Here is a 21,993-nt window from a genome sequence, read left to right on the forward strand (position 1 = left end):
TAGATCCTTTGAATTTCCACATGAATTTCAGAATCGGCTTGTCAATTTTTACTAAAAATCTGCTTGGATTTGGTTTGGGATTATGATAAATCCATAGAAAAATATGGAGAAATTGATATCTCACCAATATTGAGTCTTCTAGTCCGTGCAAACTATAGCTCTCCCTTTATTTGAATTCTATTTAATTTCTCTCAGCAATGTTTTATAGTTTTTAGTGTATAGATCTTGCATATCTTTTGTAAAATTTATTCCTAAGTATTTCATATTTTTACGCTATTGTGATATTTTAAATTTTTTAAATTTTTCATTGTTTGCTACTAGTATATAGAGATACAAGCGACTTTTTTTAATGTTGGCTTTGTATCCTGAGCCCCTTTTAAAAATTCAGTTTAACAGAACAGGAGCCTGTAAATACTGAGGTCTGTGGTATTTGCATGATGTGATAAGCATTTAAAATGGCATGTAAAACGTCAGCATCTTTCCCTGTTTTAAGTCAGTGAGTCATTCCATCAGCAGCCCTGCAGTCAGCCATGGCTGCAAAGTGTGTGAGAGGAAGAGGTGGTAGGGTGAATCGCACCCTCCACAGGCAATGTCCCCCTAGGTTTTTGGGGTATCCTTGAGGGTGAATGAAGCAGGTGGCAATGCAGTGCAGCCCCTTTAAGAGACTAGGGCCAATCAGCCCTCAGGCCACTGGGAAGGCAGCCCAGGAGATAAGATAAGGCCCCTGGCTTGTTTAAGCCCGGATCCTGAGCCACGGTGGCTGGACTGCTGATAGGCAAACAGGAACCATCGGTGATAAGGAGGAAGTGCCAGTGACTAGACCCAGGCTGGTCGGAGGTGGAGCAGCCCCATCACCCACAAGCCCTGAAAGGAGAAGGGGGTATTAATTGTGGTGTGTAGAGTGAGGTCATTTGCATTTTCCTGTATATCCTGTCATATGTATGATCATGGTTTAAAATCTCTGCTAGCCTGCGCTTAAAGGCTTTATAGGTGGTAAATGTTCAATAAGTGTGTTTATTGAGCTCTTAATGCTCCCTCTACTGATATCTTTATGCTCTAGTGAGATGTTCTGTTACAGGGTTTTGAGACCACCTGATTTCTTGCTCAAACTAGAAAAATCTTGGCAAGGACTTACTCTGAGCCTGGAGCTGCTCGTTCGTACATATCTGCATAGATTTGCATGTGTCCTACATGTAGATACTTTTATGCTGGGTTTAGATTTCTCCAAATCAGCTGTCTATTTTTAAATGGATAAAGAGGGGATCTGTCTCTACTCATTCCTGCCCACCTTTCATCTGCATCCTACAAAGAGGCAAAAAAGATTTCTGCTACTTTGAAATACGAAGAAGACCGACCACCTGTGGCCACATAGTTTTTGCAGACACAAGCAATCCTTTGCCTGTCAAGGTGTTTCCTTTCTTCTTTCCATTACAATTTCTAGTTCCATGCTCCAAACTCCTGAATGAGGTGGGCAGTTATTACGGCAAAGCAACCCTCTAGTTAAACAGCCAGGAGCTGAAATTGCTTAGACGCCGTCAAGGATTGTGCACTGGACCTCCACAGAGCAGCTAGAGGCCCTTACACTGACACGAAGCCGCCTTCCCACTGCTGCTCGTCCCCAGGCTGGAGATGCTATGACTACCTTTGTTCTCCCTCCTCCAGGAATAAATAAAAATATCATCCCCTCCCCCAGATCCCAGCTCCTCTATTGGCCCACAAGGCAAATATTTCATAATGTGGGTTCATCCAATTGGGCATCGTGCCAGAGTCAAGCGCCTCAGGTTGTGAGTGTGCTCCAATCAGGCAGGGCGGCCAGGGTGGGACTAGAGGGCTCCCTCTGTACATGGGAGCCAGGGCTTTACTCAGGTGCATGGCGTCAAAGTGGGAGTCGCCGCTTCCTCAGGGCTGAGAAGAGGGGACACGGCAATCTGTCAGCCAGCTGGAGGCAGCCCAGCACTGAAGGGGTTAAGACCAGTCAGCATGTGTGGCTGTTAATGATTGCTACCCACCAGGGACCTGGTGAGTATTAAAGGGAAACCTTTTCCCTATTCCTGAGTGTGAAAGGAGTCAGGGTGAGAGCAGAGGGGACCACAGAAGAGCACAGGTAAGTGAGTGGTCGGTGATCTGTCCACTGTGTTTGTCTGGGTGGCTCTGGAACAGGTTAGGGGACGCTAGATATACCTATTCCATCAGCTAGAGTGGGCTAGTGGGCTTTTGTTACAACCAGATACAAATCCTCAGCCCGGGGCCAGAGGTCGGTATCATTTCTATTTATTAGAAGGAAACCTTCAGGATTGTTTCAATCCAAGGGGGTGAGCTACTCTACACAGAAGCCGGGGATACAAACCATTGTCTGTCCTGATGCAGAGACAATGCTTTTGTGTGCCCACCCTGTACACAAAGCTGCAGCCGCTGCTCTTCCTTCCTCTCTGAGCCATTGTCTCCAGAACTCTGGGCAGAAGCACCGTAGGCCTCTCTCGTGAGCTGATTTCCTGGGACCAGGCCACAGAAGGAAGGTGGAGAGAGCACAGCCAAAGGAGACTGGGATAACAGTGTCTTGCCTTTTTTCCTTTTCACTTATTTGTGGAGAGGTGGGGGGGGGGTGCAGAGAGTTGTGGGGAAAACTCTTAACTCATCAAGAAGGTAAAGTTGTCATTTGGGAGCAAAACTGAAATCCAGGAAGAAAGAGAACCAATCTCTTGGGTTCAGGTGTTTGTTGTCCCCTTTCCTCAACTTCTCACTCAGGTCCCTCATTCCTGCGACCTCCAAAACACTTGTGCTCTGTGACCCGGCACCTTCTCATGACAGACTTGTGCAGGGAGTAGGGACAAGAGCTCCTTGGCTCTGTTGCAGGAGGTCGATCAGACTGACTTTTCTCAGCTAACGAAATCTGTGTGTGTGTGTGTGTGTGTGTGTGTGTGTGTACTCACACATGCACATGTGACAAAAAATGAGCCTGACTAGTCTCCAAAGCAGAAATGTTGATTACCCCTCTCAGCCAGGAGCCCTTTTGTCTTCTGTCTCTTTCTTGGGAGGAAAAAGGTTTGGTGACATAATGGTGATGGTAGGTGACCCTGGAGGGGCCTGTTGGGTAGGAACAAAGTGCTCCCTATGACAGTCTTGAAGGCACACTTGAGAGAGAAGGCAAGCTCATCCAGGTGGCATTCTGTGATGGTGCTTCCTCTGGCTGGGCTGCCCTCAGGCAAACAGAAACCAGGCGCAGTAAGAGGGAGGTGCCAGCCCCGAGAGCCAACGCAAGGCAGGAGCAAAACAGCCCAGTTTCTGGGCATGTGAGCCAAGGAGGAGTGGGAGGTAGACAGGGAGAGCAGTGGGGCCGCTTGCCGTGCTCTGCCTTGTGTTCAGAGTTAGCCATAAATGTGACCAGATACCTCCGTCCTCACTCCTAGGAAAAGCACGCAGGAATCACTACTCTCAGGCAGCGTGGACTTCATGGAAGGGCTTGGGGCACTGTTCTGCTGTCACCATCCTGAAATTCTCAGTTTGGAAGGGGCCCTGCATTTTTACTTTACACTGGGCCTTGTGAATTATGTAGCCCGTGCTATTCCCAGGCCCAGCCAGAAGTTGCAGCAGCAGGATAGTTGTTCATGAGCTCCAACAGGTGTAGGCAGACACACCTGTTACTCACGTGTCACTTTCCAAGACTGGCTTCTGTCCTGGCTGGGACCAGCAGAGCACCCCTTTCCCTTTCCTCTCTCTGCTGGCCTCCCAAAGCATTCTGTACCTTCTTGTCACGGCTTCCCTGCCCAGTCTTCCTTCAAGGCGACTGCATGGCCGAGGGACAGGGGAGGAAGCAGCGTGTCGCTTACCGATTCCCTTCCTTCCTCCCCCACCCTCTTTCCTTTCCTTCCCTGGCCTCCTCCTCTCCTCATCTGGACTTGAGGCTGGGGTCTAGGCCTGGAGCACCTCTTCCATTTCTCTGAGCTCTTCCCTCCTCTCTAAGCCGTGGTTGTCAGTGGGCACACTGGCACCTACTTTGTGTGCCATTTGTTAGCACAGGCTCCATCCAGGTCAGGGTGGAGGCTGGGGTGGGGACAGGACAGGTGCGGGGGATGGTAGACTCCTAAGCCCACTGTCCTTGGTGGCAGCTTCTCTCTCTTCCCCCTGTGCTGGCTCTACTTGCTCTGGACCAAAAGACCTTGCACACCACCTCTTTCCTCTTCTTCCCTCTAGCCTCAGATGGAAGTTCGCCAATCCAAGAAGGAAAGGAAGGCAGGAGGGAGGAACACGTCCCCTGTGTCTCTAGACTGTCTCCCAAACTCTTTCCCCTTTTCCCACTCTTCTCTCCCCACCTCCTTGAGCTGCACTACAATCTTTCCCAAATGCCTCCCGTCCCCGCCTGCCCCCAGGAGGGCTGTGGATAACAGTATTTTCAAACCCCAGAAGAGGTCTTAATACATATATTTAAAAATGATGGATTATCCAAATTAATTCTGATTGGACATTGAAGTGGATCATTTGGTTTTAGATTTTTAACTTTTTTGCTATTGTTGTTGACAGCAGAGTTCCATTTCTTTTTGGTTTAGCTGAGGACTATAAGGGTGCTTGTATTCCCTGAGGACACTGAGCACATAGCTGATGGAAGGACAAACTGGTTTGGAGCAAGGTATTTCATAAAACACAAAAATATTGGAACTGGAAGGTGGCTTAGAAAACAAACATCTTGCTCAGCCCTGTCTTAGAGGCTGTTCTACATGGAATGTGCTACAATTGCTCTGTCCAGTATGGTAGCCACTGCAGCTATTGAAATGTAGCTGGCGTGACTGAGGAACTGGAATTTTATTTTTATTTAATTCTAATGAATTAATTGTAAATAGCTACATATGACTAATAGCTACTAAATTGGATGACACAGATTTGGGACGGTGCTACTTGTTTTATTTTATTCCTTTATTAATGATTATAACATCACCCATTTACTGAGCAACTGTTATGTGCCAAGCATTCTCCAAGATGCTTTAAACATGTGATCTTGTTCAATCCTCCCAGCAACCCTGGTAGCACTCCATGTCACAAATGTGGAAACTGAGACCCCGAAAGGGAAAAGGCAAGTACTGGGGAGCCCAGAGACTCCTCCTTCGGTCCATTCTTTGTCTTCATCAGACAGCTTTCTTCCAAAGTTCTCCTAAGTCCTTTCCCTTCCAGACCTCTGTTCCGCTCTGGGATGTCAGGGGAGGTCATGATGATTGTCTTCCATCCCCAGAGGTGGACGACAGCAAGGATTCTCCCCAGGCGTAGCTGTTTTCTGGCTGGTTCCACTGGTGGCCCTTGTCCCCAAGCTCCTTTTGGATCCTCCCTACAGCAGACAGCAATCCAGGACATTCTTCTGCCCTTGGAGACATTGGCAAGCTCCCCAAGTATATGGGAAGTTCCAGACTTCCCAGTCCTGACGAAGGAGGGGTTCATAACTTCCCACAATCCACATGTGTCCCTGCTTGCTCGTTACTCCCAGTCTAGGAGGGAGTCCCCAGACTTATGCCCACGGGGCTTATAAGTGAGAGGGTCTGTGGCTTTCATCCCTGTGTCCTTGCAGCAGGCTATGGAGCTGGAATCACCCTGAATCATGCAGCTCTTCCTCTTCTTTCCTAGAGACAAGGAGCTCAGCTTGGGCATGTAGATGGGACTGGGGACAGTGAAGGAGATGGGAACTTGGTCTTGTCTCTCCTGTCACTATAGCTGGGGCAGTGGACCTCAGCTTCCCTGACTCTGAAATGAGCTTTGCCTTCCTCCCAGTGCAAGGACCAGAGACCATGTATGTGAGTTCGGTTTATCCGTTAGTTCCATACCCCTGATGGCACCATCACCTTTCTTCCTCAGCTGTTTAGTCTGGTGGGAAATTTATGTTGTTTCCTGAACAAGACATCACTTATTACCATTATTTCATTCTTAAAACGAGGAGACTAAGGCACAGAAGAGCTTGACCCTTGCAAATTGCCAGATTAGGAACCAAGAAATCATTTGTAGCTTTTGAGGGTGTGAAAGGAGGGACAACAGCCCAGCTTCATACAAGCACTTACGTTGTAAAATTCCTTCCTGTGGGGTGGGGTTACTGCTCTCTGTGGGACACCAGACCCAAATTTGCTGAGCTAGGAATGAAAAGAGCTGGTTCCAGTGACCTTCCACAGGCTGGAAGTGTGGACAGCTGGGCTGCCTCAGCTTCTGAAGGGTAGGGGGTTGGGATTGGGCTCAGAGCTGGGGGAGGAGGGGTAATTAATTATTGCCCTGCCCCACTATCTCTTGGGACTCTTTCGCCATTGCTGACTGTCAAGAGAAAGCAACTTGGAGGCTGAGGTGAGGGGGCTGGGGCCTTCTTCCCCTTTCTTTCTGGCTTAGCTGGGGGCCACTCGGGAAGGTTGAGAAAAGGAAAATATGGAGCTGGAGCCCTAGGCAGCCTCTTTTTCTCCTTCTTTCATTTCCCTTTCCTCTTAGCAGGGAACAAAACAGCAGGAGGATGGGGTGTGAGGAGCCCCAGGAAGCTGGGTTGGCCCAGTTCTCCAGGTTGGGCCAGGGTGTGAGGGGGAAATGCCTCCATCCTGCCCATAACAACCTCTGGGCCCCAGAACCACTGTTCTTAACACTTGAAGGGATGTCCTAGGAATGACATTCACCAATTTATCCACCAGGAAGGACACTGGTCTGGACTCCTGGAGGGCCCTGTGGTGTCTCTGGATCACAGAGGATGGGGAGGGCCTCGGCACTGGCCAGGGAAGGGGGTGGGGGCACTCAAGAGGCCGGCCTGGCAGAGCAGCTCTTTACCGTCCCATAAGGAAGAAGTTCCCCGTTTTCGTAACTGACATGGCTGGGCTGAATACCCATTCTGGTGATCTTCATTTCTCAGAATACAAATGGAATTCGTAAAATAATCGGCTTAAAGATAAGATAGTCCACGCCAGGGAGAAGATGAGCATGAGGATTCTCCATGAAGTTCCTTGAGAGAGATTTCTATTCCCCCCGTCCACATACATTCCCATGCACACGTTTACACATATGCACATATGCATACACACTACATACATAAATACACATATTACACAGACACACATTTATACACAGACATATACACACAGACATACACTACACATACATATTACACATGTACACGTACACATTGCACACAATAGATATACAATTGGCACACATCACACATAACAATATACATATATATACACATACATACTATACAAAGACTATACACATACATACATATCACACATGTACACATGTATACACATGGACATGTACACACATAGACACACTGCACACACATCACATACACATGGACACACACATTTACACACATACACAAATAGACACACTCACATGTCAGTACACACACACATACATATACCACTACACACACATACACACATTTATACACACATATACAGACAGTTAGATACACACACACACACACACACACACACACACACACAGTGAGCCGTTACCTTGACTAAAGAGTACATAGGTCCTCCCAGGCTTCCTCCCTTCTAGTCTAGGAATAAAAGGGGCCTAGAGGCGCAGGGCAGGGGCTCGGAGATAACACAGTGAGACGGAAGGATATCCATATAGGATGGAAAGCAGGAAACCTGGATCTGGCCTCTGAGTTTTGCTTTCCATCCCATGGCTCAAGAGCCAGCTCTTCTGCTTTCCATCTGATGTGGGGCCCCGGCTCAGGGTGACCTTCCCCAGGATTCCATAACTGGCCCTCATGGGTAAGGAAATGTGTTTTGGCCCTGGGGGTGGAGATGTGTGTGTGAAGACAGGCAGAGTCAGGCAGGAAAGCGAGCAGCATGAGTCTTACCTCCTACACACTCAGTCCAGAAGCCTAGCATTTTCAGGCAGTCAAGCTTGCCTGAGGGAGGATACCCTCCTTTTGCCATTTGGGAAATTACTGTGACGTGGGTGGCGCCAGGACAGAGAGGAGAGGAGAGAAGTACAAGTGCACGGCTGGCAGCTGGAACCCCCCCACCCCTGAGCCTGCAGAACTGGTGTTTTGATCTGTAGGCAGCAGACGGAAAGGAGACTGTATCTTTAGAGGTGCTTCTTCTCACATGCAAATACCTAGAGTTGCCACCATGGCCTAATTCACTAGGCCTCTTATCTGTGTGCAACAATAGTCATCAGAGGGGCTCTGGCTGGGGGAGTGTATGTTCTTTTCCTAGGAATGACTGGGGGAGCTCCAGGAACCAGGCACATCAGGGTTGTTGGAAATGTAAACTGAGCTGGTTTTTAACTGGGACAGAATGCCTGAGCAGATAAAGTGCCTTGAAAATAATGATGAGATCCAGAGGGGGAGGCGGAGAGCAGGAGCCAAACTTCTCCCCTCCTCTGTTGGCAGCAGAAATCCTCCCTGGAGTGTGGACAGTCTTGGCTTGGAATTTGCTGGCTGGAAGGAAGTGGGAGGGGTGGTCCATAGGCAGCCCTCCTTCCCACTCACCTCGCTGTCCCCTCTCCATGTAATGAGCGGTAATGCCAGAAGCCAAAGCGTTCTCAGGATGGGGAAGCCTGGCCAGGGCGAAGTCTCTGTCAGCAGATTCTCAGGAGCTATGGAAATGAAGCAGCTTGGTGTACGGCAGATAACCAAGAGGGGCTCAGGGGTGGAAGGGTTGAGTGCCTTTCTCCACTTGTGTAATATTTATCACAGTGGGAGCTCTGGGTGCCCAGTGTGGGTGTGCGTGTGCATGTGTATGTGCACATGCAAATATGCACGTCTGCCGAGGGCCGGGAAGGTTGGATTTGCTGCTTTTGACTGCGTCCTGCCAGATATCACTTCAGACAGATGCTCATTCTCAGGGAGGATGTTTGGTGAGGAATCAGTACATGGTTACTCTGCAGTGAGGCTATCTATCGCTAGGACTTAGAAGCTGAGAGTGTCTCTTGAACTGTAGAAAAGCCCCAACTAGATGGAGAGACAAATGCCTTGAAAGCAGAGAGGAGCTGCCCCTTTTCTTTGTCATTTATCAGTCTTGGCACTTCTGGAATGCCAGCCCCCTCCTGCCCTGCCCCATACACAGGCTTTTTACGCCTGACCTGACACCGTGGGATCTCGTTTTCTAGTTCCAGCACCTGGCATATTTCTTGATTTGTTTTTAAGCGAAATGATCATAACCATTATCTCTAATGCATAAAACATTTCACATTTTCAAAGTTTACAGCTATTATTCCATATAGAATTAGAAGGCTTCTCATTTGCACATGAGAAAACTAAGGGCCAAAGAAGTCAAATCAAAGTGCTAATTCATGTTGAATCTTGGACTGAAATCCTGGTCCTGCCGATTCTCTCTCCGCTGATGGCATTACCATTGGGGCCAACTTTGTAGGTACAGTGGACAAGGTGAACACCTAGTGAGCATCCCAGAAGTTTAGGAATGCGCCTGCCTCCATCCCTAATTCTCCTTTACTGCCTGAGATTCTCCCTTTTCTTGGGTAGCATTTGAGAAGTTCATTTGGAGATGTATTCATAACCATTTGTCCTTGAGAAATGGTGGCCCTCTGACATCCCGAAAGAAAAGGAAGAAGAGAGAGTAAACCATTCACCTCTCCTTGTTTCCCTTTTTAAATATTCTGTACCAGATACGTTCTTCCTGGTGCCTAAACTAAAATGGCACCCTCCCATTCTATGCAATTTAGTGGCAAAGGAAAGAAAACCCAGCTAGGCATTCTGTGTGTGGTATGTGGACGTCGCCCTGAGGATTTCAGGGCTCTTGACAGGCAGGCAAACCCTTGAGCCTTCATTCCTACTCCCTTGTGCTGTCTTCACTGGGCACTGGAGAAGTAATTTAACTTGCAACTTAAGCAAAGGCTGTGGGAGGCCCCTGAGCTCAGCTTGAAGGGAAAGGGGATATTTTTGCTTCTAGAGGAAGAAAACTCATTTTCCCATTGCACCTCCACCCCCTCCTCCTGTGCAGATGAGCTTAATTTTCTTCCCCTCCTAATGAGGATGGATCAAAGCCAAACTATATATTCAAGGGGGAGCCAGTCAGGGGAGCTGAGTGAGGGGGTGAGGGGATCGAAACAGCTACTCTCACCGAGAGGAAGTAATTAATTTTAAGAGAGAGCAGAGATAGGGAAGCCCTTGGTAATAGAATGTGAAACTCCAGATGCAGATGGCTAAAATTAAATCAGAACATGGAGAGTTTCTTTTGTCCGTTCAGTCACTCATTCATTCAACAAATATTTATTGAGCCCTACTGTGCACAGGCAGAGACTCAAGTGTGCGTCAGAGGAGGGCACCGCTCTCCATGATAGCAGGGCTCGATAACTGGGCTAGGGACAAGGAGAGTGTGGCATCTGGAAACTGAAGCCTCTTGTCACCAGGACAAAGAGTTTGCAAAAGTACCACTAAAGGTCTGAATGTATTGACATTTTTTTTGGATTTAGGATTAGTTGCTTACATATCAGCAGCTTTGACCCCAGCTATATCTGAGCAGTTTGCCTCATCATGGGTTAAATAATAATGATCTCCTTTTGCTTTTGCATTCACTGATTACATTGTTCTCTGATGGAGTTCTGTCCTCTGTCCAAAAAATTAGATTAGCCCCTCCCTTTCAGTGTCTGTTGTGACATCACAGAATTGCCATAACAACAGACTATGATGTCAACAGAATGCCTGGCACTGCTAAAAGGAATCACGTTAGTCAGAAAGGAGTCTGTCATCCTAAGACAAAACTGGAATAATCTTGAAAGCCAGAAGAACTGAAATTTGGTATCAAAAAGAACATCTCTGCAGTATAAGGTAACAGTGGGTCTGGAGCCTTCTTTGCTAGAACACTTTACAAACAACCAAGGCACTTAATGTGATTGATTGGAGGGCCAGTGGGCTTGCCTGGAGGCAGGAGGATGGGAGAGATGACCTTCCGAGGCCCTGGCAGGCCAAGGACCCTAGGTCATGGACGACGTTAGGAGGGGACATTTGACCATCTTCGGTGTCTGGAGAGGTCAGGGGAATGAGTGACGATGCAGACCTCCTCGCCCTTGAGCAGACCTGACAGCTGCCAGCTGGAAATTATCATATTGCATCTGAGAAGATTTTAAGAAATAAACACACAGTGACCTCCTCTGAGCCCCATTTGCTGCCCTCTTCCTCACGAGCTTTGGGAGGAAGCTCTCCTTCCATTTCTCCTGAGCAAAGAAGCCAGTCCTTGCCACCAGCCCTGGCTCCACTACACCCGCACCCATGTGCTTGTCATGCTCCTCAGCAGCTGGACACCGCGAGCAGAGGGCGAACAAGCTGGGGCTGGTCGAAAGGGAGCATGTAGGGGAACGAGGCAGAGACGCTTCCCTCATTCTGCTCCTGTCCAGACAGAAGAAGGCTGGGCAGGCGGAGAGAGGAGAGAGGAGACTTAATTAACCTCAGCTTGCAGGCAGCGCGGCAGCATCAGTGTATCCGGAGCTTCATTTAACCTTGTGCCCGCGGGATCACAACTGTCTCTGGGAAGCAAGTTGATTTCAGCCCCAAGGCCCGTGTTGCAGGCTGGGAATCGGGAGGCAGGGAGGACTGTCTGTCTCCCCGCGGGTCGGCTGGCTGAGTTTCTGCCGTGCAGATAGGCGTGGAGCTCCAGACTCCTCCACCCGCCCAGCTGCTCTGTGTCCTTAGCACAGTGAGGTCGGACGACCTGGAAGTTGTACACCTGTTCCATGTACGCCTGTCTCTCCATCTCAGCATTTTCTCTTTGGGGACGTGGACTGGGAGGATTATCATCCCCTGCTCCTTTATTCGGCCTCCAGCACTCTGACTGGCTGAGTGCTGGGGAGCCACAGGCCCCCAGGGCTCCTCGGCACCCCTTCTCACATGCTGGAGCCAGGAAGAGGGGGCACCAGCAGTGTCTGGAGCTCGACCAGGGCCCTGCGTGGGACCGGAGGACTTACTGCTCAGAGGGATGGTAGGAGCAGGGTGGCTGGCGGGTCCTCCTCGGCTGCCGAACAGAGCTGCCAAAACGATGTTGAAGTTTCGGGCCGATCGCCGGGTCAGGTAGGGATTTCTTCAATGGACATAAGCCAAGCGAAGTGAGAGCAGGCGGTGTTGGCAGCTCCTTGGCTCTGGGGCTTCAGAGTAAGGGGCCTGCCTGCCCTAACCTGGAGGAGGAAGAATAGTTAGGTCAGTGGTTGCTGCATTGCAGTGCTTGTCAAGGGGAAGCTATTTTGAAATTGGTAGCGGCGGGATGGAGAGAGGACGTCATTTGTAGGGGTTGCTGGGTAGGAAAGGCTGGGGCAGGAAGAAATTCTCTGTGCCCTGAAAGATGTGTGCTGGCTGATAGCAGACTGTATATGATCTCTCTCTCTCTCTCTCTCTCTCTCTCCCCCCCCCCCCCCCCACGCATGTGCTCTGTGCCACTGTGAAAAAAAAGAGACCTTGGCATCTTGAGGAGTTTAGTTGTCACAGACCACTTGCCCCCCTGGACCCCTAGATCGGGTGCAGCCAAGGACGAGGGTAACTGTAAATAGCTCTTTCCCCTCAAAGGTCCCCTGTGGTTAAGTGGAGGAGAGCATCCTGGTTGGACCTGGGAGGAAGGGAGGGAGGGAGGGAAGGAGTTTGAGAAGCATGTACTAGTGGACAGGGTAGGCGGACACTGGCCCGATTTAGTGTCCTGGCCAGCAAGCCCCCGTCACAAAACCCAGATTTCCCCCGAGGCTGTTGCCACCGCCCGCTGTGCTTCTATCTGCTACATGTCTTTGAATTTGAGCTGAACATGACTGGTTTGGAAGCTGAAAAAATACCTTTTGAAATTATCTTTAGCTTCAACAGATATCCCAAGGGCTGGGATGTGTCTGGGGCTATTGAAAAGGGGTCTCCAAAAGGTTGTTTTACTTCTCTCGTGCAGCTGAAGGGACCGAGCTCGGATCTCTTTCCTCGGGCACTAGCTGAGCAGCTCTGTTGCGGGAGTGTTCCCATGGCCGGTGTTAGGACCCACGGCCTTGGTGCAGCCTCAGCAGGCTCTGTCTGGGCACCTGCTTCTTGGGGTGGACTCAGCCTGCTCTGGACTCTCACAGTATCTCTCAAGAAGGGTGGATGGAGAGGACTTTAACACTTTTCCAGCCCCCCACTGGCTGCATGCTTGAATCTCCTACAACTTTCTTGCCAGGTGGTCGCCTGTGTACAGAATCCATCTCAAATGGCTGCCATTTGTGCCTTAGACCCACTGCACCAACTCGCTCCAAGCTCTGTCTGCTGCTCTTCCTCCCCATCTCCCCAGAGAGCCACCAGGGAACTAGCCTGACCGTCAGTCAGCCAGAAGAGCCACAGCAGGACTTCCAAAGGCAGCTCCACAGTACTGCTCCCCATCTGCCTCTGCACAGACCCCGCCTGGTCTGTGCCCCCTGCAGGCTGATCTCGCAGCACCTCACTCTGCGGCCACACATCCCTTAATTAGATCTGACTGTTGAGCCAGCGTTTAATCTCACTGCCTGACCATTCCTCAGGTTTCAGCGACATCCAGTAGCCCCTTAGTCGGGGAGACCCTGGGCTTAAAGTGTGTGTACAGGACCCAGCCCAAGTTCAGGAATGGAGTTCCTGGCTCTCTCATTTCATTTAAGGAGATGAAACATAGGAGCAGGAGAGGAAGGAGTCTAACATCATGAGAGAATTCTTTCGGCAGAAATGAGTGAGCAGTTTTTATGTGGGGCACTGGCAGGCCTTCTCGGGAGAGAACCCTCCACATAGGCGATCTTAGCTGTCAGAGTCCCCTCCCTGCCCAGCCTCAGCGAGCGCTAGTAAGTAGTTAACACTGGCTGCTGAAAGGCGTCTTCCCTCTTGCTTCCTCTACAGCCCAGTCCTCCATCTTGCCTCCATTTTGCCTCTAATAATCCCACTGGAGGACAGAGGGACGAGCGCCTACGTGGTCACGGTCCCTGTCACTGTTCAGGGCCTGTCCACCCTTTGGTTGAGTCTCTACTTTCTTCATCTTGACCACAACTTCTTTTCCTTTTTGCCTCCACAGCCACAATGAAAAACGGAACACATTTCTACACCCAGTGACCGGCCAGGTCCCAGAGGAAAACAAAAAATTTGACTTGAAAATGTAGGTTTGCCCCATTTACTGTCTGACCTTTCCATTCTTAACTACCACCACCTCACTGCCACTGCAGCTGGGAAGGGGAGCAAAGGGATTTAGGGTCACTCTTCTCAGTTCTGAGGACTGGAAGCTTCTGAGACCCTCTGGCTTGGCACCCTCGTCCACTTTTCCCAGAATCTACCAGATCTCAGGTTGGTGTGTCCCATAGTTTGAGCTAAAGGACTGAGACAGGTCTGAGGTTGGCATGTCACCCAGGGGCCTCTGAGGGGAGTGGTGAGGGAATCTAACCCTGAGAGTCAAATGCTAATTTTCTACTTGCTCTGGATCTTGGCTCAATGAAAGAAAGAAAGGAAAAAAAGATAATTAAGTGACTTTCATAATCCATGGGGCTATTGTGTCTTTTAGATTAGAAGGAAAAAGAGTTCCAGAGTCTTAGGGTCGAGGTTTTAAAAATAAATTTACAGGAAAGAAAAAGGAGAATGTCCAGGATTACTGGCATGTAATGTCAGAAGAACTGAGGGAGCAGCTGAGATGACCTCTTGATGGCACTTAGGGGATCAAATTTTGTGCTGTTGCTGGAACAGTGGGTGGCAGGGTGGGAAAGGGATGGGTGGTTTCCATTGTTTCTTGGTTCTGACTAGTCTCTTTCTTTTCTTCTGGTCAACTTGAAAGCAGATCGGCCTTGGACATGTCCAATAAAGCAGTTGGGAAACGCACAGCCACCAACAGTGACATATCCAACCACAGCATGGTGTCCGAGCTCCCTCCAGAGAGGCCCAGTGTCCGGGTGAGTCCAGCCCCCAAGGCAGGCTGTCAAGCAGGAATCCTAGGAAATGTGTTAGCCAGTGCAGCTGTGTCTGCAGGCTCCAAAGAGCAGGTGAGGTGCTCAGACCAGACTCTCATGGAAAACCAACATCTAGATGAAGGGTTTTCAACCTCAGCCCCATTAGTATGTTGTGCTTGATAATTCTTTGCAGTGTGGGATTACTCATTATAAGATACTCAGCAGCATCCTTGGACTTTACCCACTAGATGCCAGTAACATCACCTTGTGACAGCCCAAAATGTCTCTAGACCTTGTCACGTGTCCCCTATGCAACAAAAGTGCCCACCCTCATTGAGAACCACTGATCTAGGGGGACAGCAAAAGAATAACTCATGAAGGACATGGCAGCTGAGAGCTCAGAAAGGGAGGAGGAAGGAAGAGAGTCTCAGGAAGAATAAATAATCCAGAGAAGAATGTTGCAGAGAGATTGAGTAAGAAGTCTTACTTAGATGAAAGCATCCATGGGGTTTAACAATATTGGGGTTTCTGGACACCTGACAAGGGCAGTTCCGGTGGCATGATGAGGGCAGAAGACAAGCCGGAGAAGGCGAAAGAGAAAGTGTGAGGGGAGATGGAGAAGAAACACTGAAGAGTAGAAACTGCTCTTCTAAGAAATTAGATAATGAATGATGTTCTCTAGTCATGCAATGGAGTACTGTCCAAAAATTAAATGGTCTAGCGCTCTATGTATTGACAAGGGTAAATCTTGAAAATATAATGTTGAGTAAAAAGCAAGTTGCAAAATATGAAAAATATGATATCATTTATGTAAAATGTGTAAACAATGAAAAGCAATACTACATTTTTATAGATAAATATGTAGTACAAACATATAACCATGGACAGGCAGACTAATTTTGGTCAGTGGTTGACTCTAGGGAGAAAGAAAAGGTAATGAGGTTGAAGAGGGGCTTAAAGGCAATTTCGGCTTTATTTGTCACGTTTTTTTAGGGGAAAAAAAAATTCCAACGTGTAGTAGTGATTTTTTCCCTACTTTCCTGAAATGTTAGAAGTATAATATTTCAACAAATATTTTTAAAGAAACTTGACTGTTAAAGGAAATGAAGGATGGCGGGTGAAAGCTAGAAGAGCTTGCATAAGATGGAAGTAAGTTTTCTTTGTTCATTTTGTTTTGTTTCAAGATGTTAGAGGCAGGAGGAGAATGACCCAGTGGATAGGTTCAGGAGAAAGAGGATAGCCAATGAATCACGTTTCTGTGGAGACAGCAGTCAAATTCAGAGCTGCTGTTAGCCTTGATAGGGAAGGGGCTCTCTTCCTGACAGTGCATAAAAAAGGCATGTGCAGCTGGGGGATGGGGGCCTTGTACGTGAAAGACATTCCCCCCTGATGTCCTCAACTTTTGCAGGGAAGTAGGAGGTAGGGTTTTCTGCTGAGAGGAGTGGGGTGGGTGAAGAGGCATGGGAGGCTTGAGAATTTTCCTGAGGTTTGGGGAACAGGAATAGTGGTCAACGAGAGACATATAAAATACTGCCTGATAATGTCGAAAGGTCATCTGAGATCATAGACCGAATCTGTGTGGCTCTAACCCCCCAGGCATGTGGATTTCCTCCAGCAATGCGCATAGCCTGGCTGCGGAAGCAGGGAAGGCAGGTGGTTAGGTTGACCTCAGGCTGAGGGTTGCTGGGAAGCAGTGGCAGAAAGATAAACAGGCTAGAGTATTGAGCGGGCAGCAGGAGAACAGCTCACGTGGTGAACACAGGGAGCAGCTTCTAGGCTGCTGAGGAGGTGAAACTATGACAGGCGATGGACTGAGAGGAGAGTAAAGGAAAGGATTTGGGGGCCTGCCTGTTCTTAGGGCAGTGGGTGAGTTCTTCAGATCGCTAATTTCAGCCATCATATGTGGGTTTTTACTAGTAAAGTTTGGAAAATAATTTTATTTCCCAGTTTTGGGCGTACTTTATAATAAAGCCCAATTTCTTCTTTCCTTCCTTCTACGAGTATTTACTAATGCTCATTATAGCCAGTATCTTACTAGGCTCTGGTAATAGATACACAGAACAGAAGTTCCTCCCTGTAAAGAGCTCACAGTCTAGTGAAGGAGACAGAAGGCTATTACTGCAGTGTGACAAGTTTTAGACTCTAAGAATGGACAGAGAGCACGGGGCAGCTACCCGCTGTGGGAGATCAGGGAGGTTTTGTGGAGTAGACTTTAAAGGATGAGTTGTGACTTATAGAAGGCAGATGTGGTTCCCCCTCCCTCAATGGGAGAAAGCAAGTGAGCAAAGGCGTAGTGGGTGGGAAAGAAGCACAGGAGTTAGGCAGACCTGTCCTTGTGTGCCATGCTGAGGAGTTTGAATTCTCTTCTAAGTGATGAGCAGTAGTAAGAAATTTTAAGCAAGAGAGTGACATGATTTTATTGTGTTTTAGAAAGAGAACCAGGCCAGCCCGATGGCTCAGATGGTTGGAGCACTGTGCTCCTAATGCCAAGGTTGCCGGTTCGATTCCCACATGGGCCACTGAGCTGCGCCCTTACAGCTAAGATTGTGGACAACAGCTCTCCCTGGAGCTGGGCTCCTGTGAGCAGCAGAGGTTGGCGTGTGCTGCCATGTGCTGCTGTGGGCTACCATGTGCTGCCAGGAGTGACCGGTGGCCAGCGTGAGTGGCCTGTAGCCAGTGTAGGTGGCTGGCAGCCATCGTGAGTGGCTGGCAGCTGGTGAGAACTGCTGTGAGCCGCTGACTGACGACTGGCGACTGACTTCCTCAGCTGGGGGGAGTGCAAGGGCCAGGGAGCTGTGTCCTACACAACACAGCTAGACAGCTAGACTGTCCAGTTGTTTCACAGCTAGACTGAGAAACAACAGCTTGAACCGGAGTGGGCGGGGGGAGGGGGAGGCAGAAGAAAGGGGGGAAAAATAGAAAGAGAGCCTTAGTTTATGGCAGAGGATAGACAGCAAGAAGAGATGACGATCTGTGAGGCAACAAGTGGAATTTGAGAGGAAAGTACAGATTTGAGAACTTTTAGGAAGATAGATTTGCCAGACCTGCATAAATGATTGGGTAAAAGAATGGAGGAAGCAGTGTGAGGTGGTTCAGAGCTCTGGTTTGGGTTACTGAGTGGATTGTAATACCATTCACAAGATGAGAAATACTGAAGAACAGATTTGGTTAGAAAGAGGATGAGCTTGGTTTTGTACTTTTCTTCATCCTGGTTGGACAACCAGTTACCAAATGGACTAGGGCTGGGAAAGAGGGTATAGATATAGATTAGGGAATTTCCAGCATATTGCTGGTGGTTGAGGCAATGGGTATAGAGGAGATTACACAGGCACAACATATAATTAGATAAACAAGAATAAAAGGAGAAAAGTTTGGTTAAGATCCACCAACACTTAGAGTAGAGGTGGAGTCGCCACAGATGGAGGTGTTGAAAAGGAGGAATAGCATTGAAAAAACCAAAGGAAGAGTTTCAGGAAGGACAGAAAGGTTAAAATTGTCCAGTGCTTTAGAATGGTCAAGGATTGAGCAGCTTCACTTTAAGGTAGTGCAAGAGCCATTTCAGAAAAGAGGAAGTTTAGGAGGAAGTGGGAGGAGAGGAAGTCAGGATCTCCCCAGTAGCCAATCCCTGAAGAGAAAGAGGGGAGGGATTACCTGACAGCAGATGTAGGGTTGGGGGGGGTGGGGGGGTGGCGTTCAGGTGTGTGGGAGGAGGGGGAGGGAGAGAGAGAGACAGAGAGAGATGCTTTAAGATGGAGACACCTGAACACGTTAGCTGAGGAGAAGAAGCCAGTGGAGAAGGAAAAGTTGAAGACAGATTGGAGAGAAGATTATTGATGGAGCAAAGTCTCAGAGGAGATGGTGGCTTCGACGTGTTAGTCTTAGAAAGGAGGACAGTGCCTCTTCCTTAGACCTTGGAGAGAAAGAGAAAAAGATAGTGGCAAGGGCAGTAATTTTCTAGGTAAAAGGACATAAAATGGAGGAAGTGCATGTCTGCTAAGCTCAGTTTTCTCTGTGGAGCAAGAGCCAGGTCCACTGTGTGGAGGGCAGAGAGGGAAGTCGCAAGGCTCAGGAGAAAGGCAGGGGTGTGCAGTGGAGGTGTCATCAGGGCTGAGCCCAGCTGCAGCTGGGGACTGGGGCTCTGCAGTGGCCTCATCTGTACTGCAGTGTGATTTTTCTCTAGCAGCACCATAATCTGCATGTGAGTGCAGGGAGGGTGGATACTTTGATTAATCTGGGATTTTGAGTTTTAGAAAATTGAGCAGAAAGACCATGGATGGGTTGTTTGAGAGTGCAGTTGTTCTACTTTACCATGGGGTGTAGACTTTGTAGGGAAATAACTAAAACCACGAAGTGGCTGATGGATCCAGAAAAAAAAAAGGGAAGAATTGAGGAGCTGAGGATCCCAGTGGAGTAGAAAACCTTGTGCAGTTCAGGAACAGAGTAAGATAGAATGTTGTGATCAGATAACGGGAATATTAGAACTGAAGATGTTAGTGGTGCAGAGGCTTAGGAGCTGAGGTACAGCCATGGGAGTCAGTTGCTGGGGTGGCAGTGGAGGATTTTGGAGTTGAGGACATCAAGGTCATATAAAATTAGGGCATTGGTTCCGTCATCCTCAAGAACAGTGATGGCGTGACTTAGAATGAAGATGACTGATGCTGAAAGAATCATCTAGAAGCTGACAGTGATGAAAGGGGCTCAGTGGTGGAAGATTAGTGCTACTTCAGGAAAGAGAGATTGTTGCCAGAATGTGGAAGAATAACAGTGTCCACAAGGCAGTAAGGAGCTGGGCGAACACTTGTGTAGATGTTCCCAGCTCTATGGTGTGTTGGACATTTGAGAATGAACAGAACTCTGAGAGGATGGTGATTTACTTGCAGTTGAATGGGTTCTAGAAAGCATTATGAAAGAGGTAGGGGGTAAGGACAGTAGAGGAAGGACACAGGAGTGAAATGAAAAATCTCAGTTTCTCCTCAAGAAAACCTTCAAAGACCCCACCACATCAGACAGGCAGGACTATTATGTTGAGCCTTATAAGAAAAAGAGCCAATAACTTGAGAGGCCATGCCCTTGAGTTAGTAACAGATCCAAGATTCACACGTGGGTACCTGGGGGTACCGGAGAGATGCAGCTGCTCCCCTCACCGGTGGAACAGGAAGCACTAGAGGGAGGAAGTCAGGCCTGTTCCTCTCTCTGCCTCCCTAGGCCACCCGGACCTCCCGCAAGGCCATTGCCTTTGGCAAGCGCTCACACTCCATGAAGCGGAACCCCAATGCACCTGTCACCAAGGCGGGCTGGCTCTTCAAACAGGTGAGGCCTCCTCTGCCACTCTGCCCAGCACGCCCAGCGCTTCTCCTCATAGCTGTATCCTTGGTGGTTACAATAGTCCATGTCTAGTTTGGTATGTCCTTCCATGTCCTAATTTGGTATATTTCTGTGAACGAATCTCCTAATTGTATGAAGGCCCAGAGAAGTCAGTTAGTTTCCCAAAATGTCACAGAACAACTAGTGTCATACTTGGGAATCCACCTAGATCTCCTCATAGGCAGATGCAGTGACTTTGAAATACGCTAGGGCGTCCACCATATTGGAGCAACTGGCTCATCCTCAGCACATCCCTCTTGCTATGAAAAAGGAGACGTTGGGGGGGTGTCCTTTAAGTCTGGGGTCCAGCAATTGTCCCCATTGGCCTTGCCACTGTCCCTGCCTGTCCTCTGCTCACTCATTCTGACTCATTTCTCACCCCTTTTATCTTCCCTGGGGGAGGCACTGAGGCCCAGGATGACAGAACTGAAGGTCACAGGCAATGTTCCAATGTCAGTTCCCTGCATCTGGTGTCTCAAGAGGGTTGCTGCCACTTGTTAGTGGCCGAGCTGCAACCAGAGGCAGAATGTCCTCATAGTGTAGTGCTCTTCCCGCCACGTCCCCTTCCTCCCCGTGCACAACTCACAGCTCCTCCTGTCTGTCTCTCCATGTGCCCCACAGGCCAGCTCTGGGGTCAAGCAGTGGAACAAGCGCTGGTTTGTCCTGGTGGACCGCTGCCTCTTCTACTATAAAGGTGAGCTTGCCCCCAGGCCTGTGGGGGCTATGAGAAGCCAGGGCCCAGCACGCTACCATTCTGTCAGGTCACTGGGCTCTGCTTTGGATGGAAGTTGGCTGGCAGGGGGTGGCGGGGAAGGACTGTCTCCCCACTGCAGTCTCTGTCATCAGTGGGGTGTCACAGTGGGATAAAGACAAAGCTCACTTGCTCACACATTCTCACACTTGCTCACTTACTCATTCACATTCAGTATTTACCGAGTGCTGACTGGGTTTCAGGCAGAGTTCTAGGCATGGACTGGTGATAGGGTGTGAACAGGACATGAGCGATGGTGCAGTCCAGGGGAAGGGGGTGGAAAAGGAGGACGAGAGGAAGGTCATTAGTTACTACTAGCAGGTCACCTACCCCTGAGCGGTGTATGCTGATCTTCCTTCTGTCCCATGGAGGCACGATCCGACCTATGAAGGCAGCCAGTTTTGTCTGTTTGGGTCACTGCTGTATACACAGCACCTACAACAGTGCCTACAATGGCACATAGTAGTTGCTCCACCAGTGTGGAATAAATGAATATCCCCAGCTCTGCTCTCTTTGCTCCACTCAACACTCTCCTGACCCTCTCAAAACATTAAAAAAAAAAAAAAAAGATAAAAGAAAGACGGGCCAAGATCTGACAGCTTTGGTGCAGCAATCTCTAGAAAGGTATTTAAAAAATATATACAGCAACATTGTATCAAGGAGGGTCTAGAGAGATCGAATGAGGGTGATGACAGAGGTGGTCTTGTCACACTGATGCAGGGCGCTGGGAAGAGAAGGGTGAAATGACTTTGCAGCAGGAGAGGCAGTTCCCTTTTCCTCCATGCCTCTTCATGCCCCAGAAATGGCAGAGCCCTGACTTCTCCGGGCCTCCTGGGAGCAATTCAGTGAATCATTAACTTTGGCAAACAAAGGTTGTACCCAGTGTCCCACCACGATAACGCTGCTGTCCCTGTGCCCTGCGTTGCCACCACCTTAACGCTGAGGAGAGAAATCAGGAAGCGATCACGTAAGCAGGGTCTAGTCACAGAGGAAACCCCAATATTGGGGGAGAAGAATCTGCCCAGGCTGGCACCCTGGGATAGAGGGCTGCCCTGGAACCAGAG

General features: G+C 49.0%; 1 protein-coding gene across 28 annotated transcripts in view; it reads left to right on the forward strand.

Moving 5' to 3' along the window:
* Positions 1-21,993, forward strand: part of PLEKHA6 (pleckstrin homology domain containing A6) — a 133,475-nt gene that overhangs the window by 74,432 nt on the left and 37,050 nt on the right. For 18 of the 28 annotated variants that reach the window (XM_074322121.1, XM_074322119.1, XM_074322122.1 and 15 more), the window contains 4 exons: positions 13,956-14,036; positions 14,703-14,817; positions 20,020-20,124; positions 20,800-20,872. In XM_074322121.1, coding sequence (XP_074178222.1) covers positions 13,956-14,036; positions 14,703-14,817; positions 20,020-20,124; positions 20,800-20,872 — 374 coding nt within the window. Of the gene's footprint in view, positions 1-11,855; positions 11,990-13,955; positions 14,037-14,064; positions 14,222-14,702; positions 14,818-20,019; positions 20,125-20,799; positions 20,873-21,993 lie in introns of those variants that run through there. The other 10 variants (XM_074322120.1, XM_074322131.1, XM_074322135.1 and 7 more) reach the window with 4 other exon arrangements.

Source organism: Rhinolophus sinicus, linkage group LG17 (genome assembly GCF_036562045.2).
Source record: "Rhinolophus sinicus isolate RSC01 linkage group LG17, ASM3656204v1, whole genome shotgun sequence".
Taxonomy (NCBI): Eukaryota; Metazoa; Chordata; class Mammalia; order Chiroptera; family Rhinolophidae; genus Rhinolophus; species Rhinolophus sinicus.